Genomic DNA, 15,907 nt, shown 5'->3' on the forward strand with positions numbered 1-15,907 from the left:
AAAAAAAATATGAAATTCTGTAGATCCTCTTCAAGTTGTATACACTTATCTCACACCTGTGATGTTATTTCCAAAGATCCTATACAACCATGGAAAATGAAAATGCTATTCTTCAGATCTGAGTTCCAAAGAGGGAGCCGTCTCTTGCAGTTAGTACTAACCTGGAGCTATGTAGCCAGGAGCAGCTGTAGCCCCAACAAAAGCTCCCCTTGTCAGAGTTCCTCTTCCTCTGCCCCGAACCGCCTGAACTGCTGCAGACACAGCTGTATTCACGACACCCTTTGCCTATAAAAAGGACATTTTCATCAATGACAGGAAGAAGAGCCATCAGCCTCTCATCTCTTTGATGCACAGCCACGATAAGAAACTATGGGCTAATCAGGTGAGACAATCAGTCATCTGTAACAAGGATCTTTGATGTGTCACAAGAAAATCGGAAATGATACCTACCTTACAGAACTGTTCTGAAGAATATGCTGGGCACATAAAAGGATACAAATAACTTCTTTTCACAAGGGTTACCCAGAAAAAGGTTATACACACAAATTTCAATAGTGAAATCATATCCGAAGTCTTAGGCTCGACAAAAGTCATTACAGACAATTGATACCTAGGTTGGAAAGTACTGAATTTTCTGCCTAGAGGCAGAAAACATTCCAGCAACAAACTACCCAGCATTAGGTGCAAACCTAAGTGATAAAAATAGAACAGACCAAGACAGAAAGACCAGAACTGGACACCAGTTCCTCATCTGTGACCTTAGGAAGATCATGGATTTTCTATGAGCCTATTGTTCTGCTGTTGGTATGTTTCTATCAATCATTAATAAATACCACCGCCAGTCCTCTTCTTGCTCTAAACTGGTGAATTCACATCATATCTCCCTCTCTCCCCCTCTCTCTCTCTCTGGCAGTACCCCCACTGTAAAATGAGGATAATGATATCTACTTCATTTTCCTCAAAGTAGAAACAGTAACTGAGAGTACAAACATGAAAACAAATTAAAAATTAAAACTGGTAAATCAAGGAGCAAGAGTACAGAAGACTACTAAAACACCCCTTTCCCAAAGAGAAAATTTAGAAAAATCAAAAAGAATTTTAATTTAAATATTATAGTTATTTTTAGTGCAAAAATGCAATAAAACTCAAGCTTGAAACCACTAAGATTCCTTAAAGAAATAAGGTACATAGAAAATGGTGCACAGCTTCAAAGCACACTGTCTGATAAAGTCAACAAGAGCCTTGAAAGAAGACAGAATCAGAGGATATACACGTTCATCTCACATGGAAAAATCATCATCCCTTTGTCCTCCTAAGATAGCTGCTACCTCTGACATGACTAGCCAGAAGATACTTCCAAGGTCAAATATATCATGCACGGGGACAGTAGTTTTCCTCTTTGCTTGAAATAAACCAACCCACACATCCAAAATAGACTGCTTCTTGACTGTCAAACACATTGAACACATGAGTTTTACAGTTTCTAGTACGAAAAATTTCTAAAACTGAGTGAACTTCATATAGACTTTAAAAAAAAAAAATAATACAGCTTAGTTGAAAAAAGTTAGGAACCAACAATCTAACAGCAGCAAGTGTTTCCACCCAGGTTGAACTCCTGATATGAGCAACAAGCTTCACTATCTAATAAATACTTGACCCTACACTAGGCTTTTTAAATTTTTTTTAATATCTTTATTTTTTATTTTTTTAAATTTTTATGTGGTTCTGAGGATCGAACTCAGTGCTGTGAGACAAGTACTCTAACACTGAGCCCCAACCCCAACACTGCTTGGCTTTGTAAAGCACTAAAATTAACTGACCACATCCAAGATGTAACCCATGGGGAAAAACAAAACAAAGCAATGTAACAATGATTTTTGTGCTTAATCTAGAACATAATTTGTCCTATAGTTACTATAAGATTTTAGGAAAAGAAAATATTATTTTCTACATATGTGACACCATAATTTAACAGCTCTATTTTTATTATTATTTGGGTGTAGGATTGAACTCGAGGACACTCAACCACTGAGCTGCATCTCCAGCCCTATTTTGTATTTTATTTAGAGACAGGGTCTCACTGAGATGCTTAGCACCTCACCATTGCTGAGGCTGGCTTTGAACTTTCGATCCTTCTGCCTCAGCCTCCCAAGCCACTGGGATTACAGGTGTGTATGCCAATATGTCCAGGTCTATTTTTATTTAATCTTAGTAAAAGTTAATTTTCTGTTTATATTTTAAAAGCTAGAGTTTAATCAATGTTTATTACAGCTGATATGAGAAGTTTAAGTAAATATAAAACAAATATCTAGATGGATATCACATGCAATAGAAATACCCACAGCCTTTCAACAGAGACCACCCAGTTTGAAAGGGAACCTCTATCATCAATTAGCTGTATGACTGCATGCAAATTTCTTAGCTTCCTCTTCTGTAAATGAGATAAATTATACCCTCCTACAATGGACTTAGCAAATGGATAAAAGGGCCTAAATATAATTTTTTTTAGTTATAGTTGAACACAATATTTATTTATTTTGATGTGGTGTTGAGGATTGAACCCAAGGCCTCGCACGTGCTAGGCCAGCACTCTACCACTGAGCCACAATCCCAGCCCCATAAAAGGCCTAAATATAATTTTTAACATACAAGTTTAAATAGCTAAGTTCCTTCTATTAATCTAAGCATGTTTAATGTCTCTATCACATAGTACATTCAGATATTATTATTACACTAGCACTCTCCATAAATCAGAGAATGTGTCTTATATTGACTTATGTATCCCTTTTCCCCTCACAATCACACATAAGGTACATGTCCAGAAACACACACACACAGGGGGACATACTGGAGATTGAACATAGGGGTGCTTTTACCACTACGGCATCTCTAGCTCTTTTTATTTTTTTATTTAGAGACACTATCTCACTAAGTTGCTAAGGCTGGCCTTGAACTTGCAATATCCCTGTCTCAGACTTCCAAGTCACTAAGATTACAAGCATGCACCATTATATCCCACTTGGAAAACATTTTTTAAAAGAAGGGATGGAAGAATTTCATATGCAAAAAACATGTAAGGAGGAAGTTATCTTTTTCAAATACCCTGAGAAGATCCTGGGTCTTTAGTAGCACTGACATTCCTAGCCAGTAATTTATACAAGCAACACAGTGTCATCTTTTTGTGCTGCCCACAGAAGGAAACCCCAAGTAAATAATGTCAAAATACACAGCAGGAAGAAAATGGAAGAGGGAGATGAAAAGTTACAAGAAAAGTGTGAATCCTAAGCAGTTTGTCAGCCTCCTGAGCTAGACCAATGCTCACACCTACCAAAAGTTCAAATCACCTCAACATTTCACCTCATCAAGAATGACCCCAGGGCTGGGGATGTGGCTCAAGTGGTAGCACGCTCATCTGGCATGTGAGCGGCCCGGGTTCAATCCTCAGTACCACATACAAACAAAGATATTGTGTCTGCCGAGAATATAAATAAATAATTATTTAAAAAAAAAAAAGAATGACCCCAATCCTTCAAATATTGCTATCTGCCTCTCTTACAGCTATACAATGTGCCTTTAAAAAAAATAAAATAAAAAAAAAATAACAGAACAGAACAGGGAACAACTGGTCTTGATATATATTATTCATGAGCTAGCCCCTCAAAAAAGTTGCCAAATAAATGATAAAGAAACAATTTCAGAAAAAGGTAAAGGAGCAAGTGTACAGGAAATTTCTTACAACATTTTTCAAAAGTTTTGTAAAGATTTAGCTAAACTCATACCTGAGGAATGATCTTCTTTTTCTTACTATTTGCTGCATTGGGTCCAGAAAACAGCTTCTCCAGGGCAGCTAAGGCTGCACTTGCCTTGGCCACTTTCTTATTTGGACCTGCACCTCTGAATTTCTGTCCATCTACTTCTACCTGAAATCAAGAATTCCACTTTGCAATTATCCCATGCAATTCCTCTATGTAGCTTTTATTTAAACTCATACCATGGAAAACAACAGAAATCAGACTCAATCTGTTCTTTTGGTACTAACAATTTTTTTAATATGTACGTTCAGGTTATCCTAGGTCTGTCAGAAGAAAAATAAGACTGCACATTATCTAGAAACACACCTCCATTACAAAGCGCTTGTCATGGCTTCCACCAGTTTCTGAGATGAGTTCATACTTGAGACCTCTTCTTTTTTCATTGAGCTCCATTACAGGATTTTTGCCACTTGCTGTGAGGATAGGGCCCTGAGTTCTTACCTAAAAAAGAAAGAGAATCTGGAAGTTCAAATAAGATTTTAAACTATTAAATTCTTTTTTTAATTATTTGTTCTTTTTAGTAAATATGACAGAAGAATGTACTTTGACATATCAAACATACATGGAGTATAACTTCCATTTTTTGTGGATGTTCATGATGTGGAGTTATACTGGTTATATATAAATTTCTTATTAATATGATTATGCTAAAAAGAAAATTCAAAAATTCAACTTTAAAACATTTAGGGTCTAGGATGAGTCACTTAAATATAGTTATGGCAAAATATCAAAGGTGAGGAAATCTACAAGCAAAAAATGCTGCTGTCAGCCTGCCTTTGAAGCAAGTCTATCCCAACAGAAGAGTACTCAAACCCAATAAAATTTAGCCTTGTCACTCCACGACCATGACAATGCTAAGTGACTAAAAAGGAGAATAGAAAAACTGGGATTTATATGACACCACATTTATATTTTCACCTTTTGGGTTAGGAAGAAATAACTTAAATTGGGATGTGAAAGGAAAATATTACTATAAACCTTTCAATCGCTAAACATATTGAAGAGCACCTATAGGAAAAACCAGTAGACTATAGACTATGAATTGTGAAATATTAAAATAACAATATTGGCATTATTCTCTGTCCTACAGGAGCTACAGTATACTGGAAAGGACAGAGCTAATCACTATAAAACAATGTATGTTAGAGAACAGATGCATGCTGTGGAAACACAGAAGGGATCACTTTCTAGAGCAATCAGAAAAGTTTTCTTGGAAGTAACATATGACCTTAAAGGGTTAAGTACCAGACTATCCTCAGGAAAAATCAAGGAAAAGGGCATTCTGGATGGGAGAAACAGTAATGTAAAGGCCCAAGAGAGGCAAAGAACATTTGTTTGGAGAAAGATGGAAAGTTAGGCAACATACGGCAGCAAAGAGAAGAAGTTAGTGTACTAGGACCTGATTAGAAATACCCTGGAAGAGACCAAATCACATAGGACTTTGAATGCCAGAAAATGAGCCTTGACTTTATAATGGACAATCTGGAGGCCAGTGAAAGAGTTTAACCTGGCAATTGACCAAAGGAGAGTTGTATTGTAGGGAAATCACTCCAGCAATGGTACAAAGAATTGGCTTGAAGAAGGATGTGATTATAAATTGGGGGGGAGGGGCAGGATTTCACTTAAGTATGTGAAGGTTTAAATGAAGAGAAAAAGACTGCACCAAAACAACAAAAAAAAAAAAGAAAAAAGAAAAATGCTGGGAGTATAATTTTGAGAAAAGAAAGACCTGACAGACTGAGTACTCTTTGAGGTCAGAGATCATGTCTGTAATTCCACTACAGAAATTTCTCAAGACATACTGAACAAACAAAATGAATGCCCAAAAATGAGATGATGCATATAAACCTAATGAATATCAAGAGTTTCTTAATAGTATATTCTGTTGATTAACAATGGACAATATTTCACTTCTATAGCAGCAACTACTTAGAAAATTGGGTCTTTTGCAATAAACATCCATTCATAATCAGTTTTCATAATTTACATTTTGAAATTTGCATGGCCAGTTTCCAGTCTCCATCTTTTAAAGATAATAATGAGTAATTTAAAAAACTAGACCTATATAAGCATTCTCTGCTTTCCTTTTATAACTTTTACAAAAATAAGTCCAGACAAAAAAAGTATTTGAATTTTAGGGCTAGAGGTGTAGTTCAGTGGCAGAGTAAATGCTTAACATTTGTAAGGTCCTGCATTCACACACATGAAAAAAAAATCTGTGTTAATCAGTAGTAATCAGTTCCTAAAGGAAGAAATTAAAAAATAAGGATTTTTGTTCCCTGCCATTACCACATTACAGAGAAACAAAGTTTAGATGGAGCAGCTACCAAAACATCCATACACTCATATGGCTGCTCTTAATGCAGCTCACCTAGCTCTCCCTTCCTAATTATCTTTGTACTTAATGGTCTGAATCATGTAATTTACAAGGCATTTCTTCTCTTTGATTTATATGACAGTGCCAGCAAAATAACACCTCACCCTGTGCTTTCCACAGCCAGGAGCCACTTTTGTTCTCATGGAGAGTCCAGTGTGACTTTCTCAGGCTTCAGCCCCATCAGTCCTCTCCACATTGGCCCCCTTGGCACTTTCAAACATGTACTTTCAACTCTAGGTCTTTACATCTCCTCTTCCTTCAGTCCAGAATTCCTCTTTCCACCTTTCCCCACATGGCAAAATTTACCATCTATGACCTTGCTCATGTTGTACTACCTCTGATTTTACATAACTTCGTAAGTGTATATGACAGTCACATAACCATTTCCTTGAGATTTCACCTTATATATTCATTTTGCAATTACAGTACTTTCACAATATTGTATTATCAGTTGTTATTAACATGTCTTTTTGCCTTTCTAGCCTGGGAACATCTTCAGCTTCTGGAAACAAGATCCTGCAGCACCGGCCCACACTAAAAGGGGTTTATGGACTAAAATAATTAGTATATTAAATGACAAAGTATGTTGGCACAGAGTTCTATTTAGGCCTTTTTGTTTGTTTGTTTGTTTTTTGAGGGGGGGGGTTGTTCTTACAAATGACAAAGTTAAAAAAAAAATTAAATGCAAGCTCTGTTACTCCAAAGCCAATTTCCTTGACAGAGAATCCAGTAAATGAGGGTTCCATGAATCCCTCAATGTGCTGTGTATGCTCAGTACTTAAATTTTGTCCCCATTCTATTATCTGTGGTGATAAGCTCATATGTCAGGACTTCCTCAGATTCTAAGGTACATTCTGAGTCGGGCTAGGCCCTCCTTCAGGGTTGTATCAACTAAATGACGACCCAAAATGCCCCACAAACACACACAGCTTAGCACACACCAAATAATCCCAAATTTCCTCCATTAGATCCATTTTCTGGCCTTCAGTTAGTACTGAGACTCTTGATATGTTACAATTATGAAATACCAGAAGCACCTTCCATGGCCAACAATAGGGAAATGCTAATTAAATTACGGTATATTCATTTGTTATGCTGACAAATATTTTTAGAAAAAAAAATCAAGACTTAAAACTGCATGAAAATATAACTATCTTCACTAAAATATTCATGAAATAGATCTGGGTTGAAATAAACCAAAATATTAATAATATCCACTACTAGGATACAAAGTTAATAATATCTGCCACTAGGATTTTTTTATTTATTCTTTTCCACATCTTTTAAATTTTCTACAATGCACCATATTACTTTTTTTTTTTTAAAGGAAAAAAAACATGTAACTATACCTCTAAGGTACTGGAGGTTTCAGTTGTAGAATTTCCAGTATTATTGCTTGAGTTTGAAGACACTGTTTCATTTTTGCTTTCATTGTCTGATTTTTCATCGGAACTCATACATTCAATATCTGCATCAAAGCCTGTTGGATATCCCATGGCCTGTAATACCTGTGCAAATTACATTAAGGTACAGTTTTATTTAGATACCAGAGATCACAGAGAATAGATGTAACATGGAGAAAAAAATTTCAAATTCATAACTTTTTGATTCATAAAATACCTTTGAGGAAGAGCAAGATTGTGCTAAATCTGTAAATCTTTAGTTAAATAAGGTACACTTATCAGGGTAAATTTCCTCAGAGTAATTAGGTTTAAATTAAAAATTATAGAAATGCAAACCTGAGGTTGTTCCTAGTTCATTTAATTTGAGTGTGAGAGGTACAGAAAATAAAGAGCACAAGCAGGCTCAATAATGAGATGAGAAATAAAGTAAAACAGTACATTGTCAAGTATACTGAACTAGAAAAGACCAAAGAGTCTAATCCTGTATTTCTCTTCTACTCCTTAATTTTCCAATCTGCAAACCAGGAAGACTGGATTGCTGGCCTCTAAATTCTATGACTTGGGCTAGGTGTGTAGCTCATTGGTAGATCACAAGCCTAGCATATGCAAGGCCTTCAGTTTTGAGTCCCAGAATCACAAAAAAAAACAAAGAATAAATTCTGTGATTCAATTCCATGAAGGGAAACTGGCCCAAAAAGGGAATCAAGATATTTTTTACCTTTCAACACCTTTGTGTGTTAATTACAAAATAGTATCTAAAGCTTTAGTTACTTTATGGTAGCTTGATGAAAAATCTGGAAATGGCAAATATCTGATGATAAAGAAATATTTGAACAAATAACAGAATATCCATATCATGTCAATCAAAACAGCCATTAAGGGGCTGGAGCTGGGGCTGAGGCTCAATGGTAGAGCGCTTGCCTGGCATGTGTGAGGCCCTGGGTTGATTCTCAGCACAACATACAAAAAAATAAATAAATAAAGGTCCATCAATAACTAATAATTTTTAAAAAACAGCCATTAAAAACTACTTATGAAGATTTCATAAACAAGAAAACACTAAAGTTAATGGAAATATTAGAGGAAAAAATTATATACATAATTATATAAATACTGTGAGCCCAACTTGAAAAAACAAATAAGACAGGGAAGGGCTGGAAATAAACCTATACATAAAAATACTCACCTCTGCCTCAAAAAATGCAACTGACATATTTTTATTTATTTTTTATATATTTTCCATACTTCATATAATCAATGTATACTATTTTACACAAAATAATAATAATTTTATGATTCAGAGGTAACAAAAGTTTCTGTTATTGGTATGAAAATCTTAAAGATACCATTCATTTACTCCAGGAAAATAAGCATATTATTTGGAACATTAAATAACAAAACATTATTAAGGAAAAGAAGTACAGTACCTTCACTGCTACGTGAAGTTTTGCTGTTTTCTTGGATGGTCCTGAGGCTTCATATGTTGTGCCATCCACATCTACAGACATTGTGAAGACTGGGGCATGGACAGGGCCAGATTGAGACAAGAGCTTATACTGGAGCCCAGGCCTGATCTGATTTAGCCTCATTAGTGCATTCATAAGGTCTATTGCTTTACTATCCAAAACTATTAAAGAAAAAAAAATGAGAAATTAACTACAAAGACATTTTGTCTTAAGGTAAGCATTTGTAATTATTATAAGTTTAGTAATTATTTAGCATTAGTAGTTATTATAAGTTTACCATTTTTTTAAACTGAGAATTTCAAAACACAAATTTACATCACCTCGTAAATAGTTCTAAAATGAATTATTATGCTAACATCACTACAAAACTAACATGCATTAGTATATACATTAATTTCCACATGTGTTATTAATGTGTGTCTTAAGCAACAAAGCTTGGAAACTTGTGAAAGTTGTTTGATGATCAATTTCCCAGTGAAGAGCTTTCCATTTTGGGGGAATACTGGGGATTGAGCCCAGGGATTCTTGTGTGATATGCAAGCACTCTAACACTAAGCTACATTCCCAGCCCTGTCTCTAATATTTATTTCTGAAATAAGGTCTCAGTCATCCACCCAAGCTGGTCTTGAACTTACTATCCTCTGCCTCAGCCTCCCAAGTAGCTGGGACTAGAGGAGTACCCCACTTGAGATCTTATTCTTAAAACTAATCAAATCAATCAAATTCTTTTTTATTCCCAGTGTTGGGGATTGAAACCAGCAACTTAATCTTGCTAAGGAAGCACTATCACTGAGTTGGCACCCCTAGCCAAAATCCTTCCACTTTTTATTTTCCCTTTCTGAGGCTATAAACTCTCTCTAGTTCACATCAATAAGGATAAAGAGTTTACACACTTTTCCTTAGGTTTCGTTTCATCTTCTTATTAGGATCTTTATCATCTCCTAATCCATCTTCAAATGGCCTCTTTAGAGCTGAAGACCCAGCACCTAAAAAATATCATGAGAGTTTCACTATCAGTTGAAACAATGATCTTATTTATTCTAATATGTTCAGGTAGAAAAACATCAGAAATTACAAAGATCACACATATTTTTCACTGACCAATTAATCTATCATATTTATAATCTAGAAGAACAAAATGTTTAAAAGCCAGTCTTCTTAACACAATTTAATATTATCACTTTTTACAAATATTTATTTTCCAATTTATTCATTATACACATATAAATACCTATGCATATGATATATGCTCTGATCTCCACACAGTGGTGCTAAGAACTGAGTATGTGGCAAGTAATCAGGTCATAAGGGCAGAGCCCTCATGAAAGGGACTAGTACCCTTAATAAAAGAGGCCTGAGTTTGTCCCTTCCACAATATGAGAATACATAGCAGGTGCCATCTGTTAGGAATAGGCCCTCACCAGACACCAAATCTGCATGAATCTTGATCCTGGAATTCCAGCCTTCAGAAATGTGAAAAATAAACTTGTCACTTATAAATTACCCAGTCTAAGGTAGTTTCTTATAGCATCCTAAAGAAACTAATATAGTATATATTTACATCTATTACATGCATGAACAGCAAAAGTGTGGAAAGTTATACACCAAAATGTGAAAAGTAGTTACCTCGGATAGAATTATTTTTATGTGTGTCTTCTCAAATATTTCTAAATCTTAATATTTGCTTATTATATAAATATTAAGTATCAATAATAAACCTTATGCCTCCAGAAATCTGATTATCAAACTATAAAATATCTTCTGCCTCTTCAAACCCTATTTAAGATTTTATTTACAATACCCCTTCCTCCATAAAGTCTTTCATATTGACTTTTCTAACAAAGTGTCAATGGGATCCAAAATAAGCCTATATTGTTGTCTATACCATCTATATATTCTTGTGTGTCTTTAGTGCTCTTTGAAAGTTGAAGATATTTTCTCCTTATCTTCTACTTTATAAAGTATCTTAATCCAAGACTTAAGAGACAACTTAATAGGTATGGAATAACAAGTAATAAAATTAATCAATATCTTGGAAAAAGCTGTCAAGCAAAAACTTGATAATTTTTTTTAATAATAGAGAAAACCTCTCATCAACCTGTCCCAGTATGAAAAAGACTTTTCTGTACATTAAACTTAATAGGTGGTTGTTAACTTTTTCCTAAGGAAAGCCGTGCTCGAGATATTCATGCCACAAAATTTCTAGATACTTCTAGTGAAAATCTGTAATAATACTGAGATTAATTATCTATTTTCTGATTATCAAGACTTATTGTCCCTTGGGGTAAACACTGACTTTGGCATTTGACTGAGTCACTATTTACCTCTCAGGTCAATCAATCTTCAACAGAAGGCAATATTTGCTTAATACTGTATTTTATTTGCAATACATAAAATCATGAGTGTGCCAGTCTGCCAGAATGCAGCCTTTAAGAAATAGAAGTAAAAAAGGAATTGTGTCTATTCATCACTCTCTTGCTCATTAAATTACAATAAAAGTAGCTCCCTGACTGGAAATCATAAGCTTGTTAAATGCACAGAGTTATTCTCTAACTCTTCCAGCTACATAAATAAAGCTCAAGCTAATTAAGCTTCATTCTATCATCCCACCCACTGGAAAAGGGCTGAAAAATCTCAGGTTAATCATAACAGTAATTGGAAAAGGGGGGAGCTTTGCTTTACAAAAACCTAGTTTTAAAACCTTTTTATTATCTAATAATAAGAAATGATCATTTCTGAGACAAGAACATTTAAAAATAACAGTTGAGTGCTTACAACTACCTGCCTGGCACTACTATTAGTACTTTACACATATTGACTTAGTTAATTTTCACAAGCACCTTATGAAACTGGAACTTTTATCAATCCCATTTTAAATTCATTCATGTATTCATTCAATAACAAATTTTAATTATTTACTATGCACAGGACAATTTTAGATGCTGAACACTTAACAGAAGACAATCTTCCTCTTCTCAAAGAGCTTAGGCAGGGCAGTAGAGACTAATTACAACATGACATATAGTAGTGAATATAATGAAGAACACTAAGAGGGGTTTTATGGTGAAGAGGTGTTGATATTTTATGTATGGTACTCATTAGAAGGGTCAGAATGGCATCACTGATCAGGTGATCTCTTGAGCCATTTGGCAGGAAGCATCCAAGCAGAGAAAAGAGCATGTAGGTCCCAAGGCAGAAACACACTAAGGAACATGATAAAGGTTTGGGTGATGGGAGTGGCACAAACAAGGAATAGGTAGTAGCAGGAGATGAGGAGAGCTGGGTTACATTAGGTTCTCAACCCTGTGCTATTAACTGACAAAATGTCAAGGTTCCATTTCCAAGATATGAGAGTAAGTAAATTAGAAAAGAGTTCCTGATGAGATCCTTTAGAAAGGATGAGATGTTTACAAAGCTAAACAAAACTTAGAATAAATATCTGTTCTCAGACAATGAAGAATTAGTCTTGAGAGGTAAAGGAAATCCTGCACTGGGGGCCACATTTCCCCTATGGCTATTTTTCAAATCCAAAATAGTGTACAAAGAACTGAACAGACTTCTTCCAACAGGCTCCCAGGTCTCAGGGTTCCAAAACTGAAGTTCAAGGACCACCAAGAAGAGAAGGCATGGGGAATCCCCATAATCTATGTTGGGCTTCTAAAATGTTATAAACTAAATGTAAGATGATCTGGAAATAGTCTATACTTCACAAAGACTAAAGCCCAACTTCCATCACCTTAATCCCAGAGTGCAATAAAATTATCCAGGACTGCCAAATCCATTTGCCATCTCACAGAAAAATTAAATAAAACCAGGTTTTAAAGTCTCTATAATTTTCATCTTAACCTTCAACATTTATTATAACCAGGCACATGAGAAGATTTTATGTTCAAAAATCCAAGAGAAAGCAGAAAACATAAACAGACCCAAGAAGGACCCAGGTGATGGACCTTTCAAAAGCAAACATTATTACAAAGAACTTCTGGAAGAAAATATGAAAGTTAATACTTTATAGCCAAAATTCTAGAAATGAAAACTACAACATAAGTTTAAAAACTGACACACCAGCAAGAGGGTTGTGGTGGGGATCTTTCAAACATATGCTCAGATAAGGCAGAATAAGTAAAAACTCAAAAACAAAAAGTTAAATAGAAAATGCTCATTCCTCTGGAAATGAATCAATGACATTTAAATGAACAATAGGTCTAAGAATTAACAATAAGGGAAAATAATAAATGGTTTTAACTAAATAATAATAAAAGTATCAAAAGAACATGATGCACTTAAAATCTGTGCTTAAAAGGAAGCTTACCCACTTAAAAGTATATGCAATTAAATAAGAGACTGAAAACATAAATAATGGAACAGAAAAATAAGAGACTGAAAACCATAAATAATGGTAACAGAAAACAGAAGGCAGAAAAATTAAAGTAAGCACAGATATCAGTGAAACAGAATATGAACATGCAACTAAGATAAACAACAAAACCAAAAGTTGATTTTAAAAATCATAAATCCCTATTGAGAGTGATCAGAAAAAAAGAAGATATGAAATACATGAAAGCAGTGCAAATCTTAAAAGAGGATTGACTTATGAACTACTTTATTTCAAAATATTTTTAAATTTAAGTAAAACAGACAAATTCCCAGAAAAACAAAACTTACCACAAATGTTTAAAGAAGATGACACTCCTATGCCTATTAGATCCATGATTTAAAATTTCCCACAAAGAAAACCTCATGCCCAAAGGCTTCTAAATATTTAAGAGGAAAAAGTAATATCAATTCAAAAGAACAGAAAAAGAAGGAACACTTCCTAACTTACTTTATTAGGCAGTATAACCTTGAAGTGGAAACATTATAGAAAAGGAATACTGCTGTGTTAAGGTCTGTAGACAAGTCAAAATAATAGGTGGTATTTTGCCAGAGAAATGTTAGAGTTCGTAAACAAGTCTGGATGGTGCCTGGCAAAATGCCAGAGGGAGTGGTTTGAGAAGTAACAAAAGTGAGCCATTAAGTGTGGAGATTCCTTATTGGTTGACTGGTGTATCTAGTTTATGCTAATTAAGATAAGCTGTGCAAAATGTATAAACAGCTCTGTTGTCCTACAATAAACGGCTTCCATTCCTGCTGCATCAATCTACAGAAGTTATTCGTCACCCCCCGGTTATTCTGCTGCAGCTGGACTGCGGCACTACTGGTCAATTTAACACCAAAAAACCCTACAAATAATTGGTTATAGTAGTTTCATTAGTCTCAAACCAAAAACTAACAAAATATCCTAAAATAGGTGAATGGTAAAACAAATTCCAGTTCATCTATACCATGCACTACTTACTGCACATAAAAAGGACAAACTATTGACACATGCCAACATTTTGGATGGACTCCTAAGATTACAATCTGAGTGGGAAAAAAATCTCAAAAGGTCACATACTATATAATCCCATGTATCCCTAAATGATAAAATTACAGAGACAGAGAAATTTTGGTGATTCCTGGGGCCTAAAGGACAGGTGGGGAAGAGAGATAGGTATGCCTATAAAAGGGTAGCACAAGTGAAATTTTTCTGGTGATGGAATAATTCGGTGTCTTGGTGGCAACAGTAGTTACAGAATCTACATGAATAGTACAATGACATAAAACTTAAATACACATATTGTATCAATGTCAATTTCCTGATATTATACTACAGTTACACAAAATGTAACAACTCAGGAACTGGGTGAAGGATATAATTAGACCTCCCCATATCATCTTTGCAATTGCCTGTGGAAAAAAGACTGCTAGCCAGATATAGTGGCACACACCTGTAATCCCAGAGACTCAGGATCAAGAGGCTGAGGCGGGAGGATCCCAAGTTCAAAGCCATTCTTAGCAAGAGCAAGGCGTTAAAGAACTCAGTGAGACCCTGTCTCTAAATAAAATACAAATAGGGCTGGGGATGTGCCCCAGTAGACCAGTGCCCCACAGTTCAATCCCCAGTACAGAAAGAGAGAGAGAGAGAAAGAGAGAGAGAGAGAGAGAGAGAGAGAGAGAGAGAGAGAGAGAGAGAGAGAGAGAGAGAGAAAAGAAGAGAAAAGAAAAGAAAAGAAAAGAAAAAAAGGAAGGAAGAAAGGACTGCTGTTTTGTTCAGATAAGACTTCAAGGGAAAGATAAAAGCAGAAGGACCAGACTGGAAGTTATTGTAATAAACAAGGTAAGAGATGATGGTAGCTGAGGCAAAAATATTAGCAAAGAAGAAATTAAAGAAAGATGAATACTGGACAGACTTCAAAATAAACAGACAGGGTTTGCTGGTGGTTTGAAGATGAGTAAATGAAAATGAATTCAAAGGTAGATTGAAAGATGTGGGTCTGAATACACAAGGTGGAGAATTTCCACAACTGGGACAGGGATACTATGGCAAGAGAAGAACAGTGACAGAGTAAGGCAGGAGTATGGATTTTAGAAATCTTAGGTTTGAGATGTGTTAGGCAGCTATGTGGGAATACTGAGGCACTGAGTTGAAGGACTGGAAGTCTGGAATGTAAGTAAATTTGGGAAAATCTACAGTGTACAAAAGAAATTTCATGAAGAGAGACTAAAGGAGTCAGTGCAAATAAGGTCTAAGAACTGATTCCTAGGACACCTTAAAATTTGCAAGTTAGATAAGGAAGAACAAGCGAAGATAACTGAGGGGATGCCAACAGGGCTAGAAGAATGAAGAGAAAGTGATTACCTGGAAGTCAAATGAAAATTACTATTTTATTTCAGGAAAAACTGTCTGGCAGTATCAAAATGGTGCTAAGGATACAGGGCAACAGAAGCTTTGATACACTTCTGGTGGGAGAGTAAGCTGTAACAATT

General features: G+C 35.2%; 1 protein-coding gene across 12 annotated transcripts in view; it reads right to left on the bottom strand.

Moving 5' to 3' along the window:
• Window positions 1–15,907, bottom strand: part of Strbp (spermatid perinuclear RNA binding protein) — a 179,948-nt gene that overhangs the window by 59,864 nt on the left and 104,177 nt on the right. For 7 of the 12 annotated variants that reach the window (XR_013438292.1, XR_013438291.1, XM_078048154.1 and 4 more), the window contains exons 11-15: window positions 9,952–10,044; window positions 9,020–9,219; window positions 7,539–7,697; window positions 4,119–4,253; window positions 3,780–3,920 (exon numbers count right to left, since the gene is read on the bottom strand). Coding sequence is in view for 10 of the 12 variants with exons in the window: in XM_078048154.1 (XP_077904280.1) it covers window positions 3,780–3,920; window positions 4,119–4,253; window positions 7,539–7,697; window positions 9,020–9,219; window positions 9,952–10,044 (728 nt within the window). In the remaining 2 variants the exon portion in view is untranslated. Of the gene's footprint in view, window positions 1–161; window positions 286–3,779; window positions 3,921–4,118; window positions 4,254–7,538; window positions 7,698–9,019; window positions 9,220–9,951; window positions 10,045–15,907 lie in introns of all 12 variants that reach the window. The other 5 variants (XM_078048159.1, XM_078048158.1, XM_078048156.1 and 2 more) reach the window with 1 other exon arrangement.

The sequence above is a fragment of the Ictidomys tridecemlineatus genome, chromosome 4, assembly GCF_052094955.1.
Source record: "Ictidomys tridecemlineatus isolate mIctTri1 chromosome 4, mIctTri1.hap1, whole genome shotgun sequence".
Classification (NCBI taxonomy): Eukaryota; Metazoa; Chordata; class Mammalia; order Rodentia; family Sciuridae; genus Ictidomys; species Ictidomys tridecemlineatus.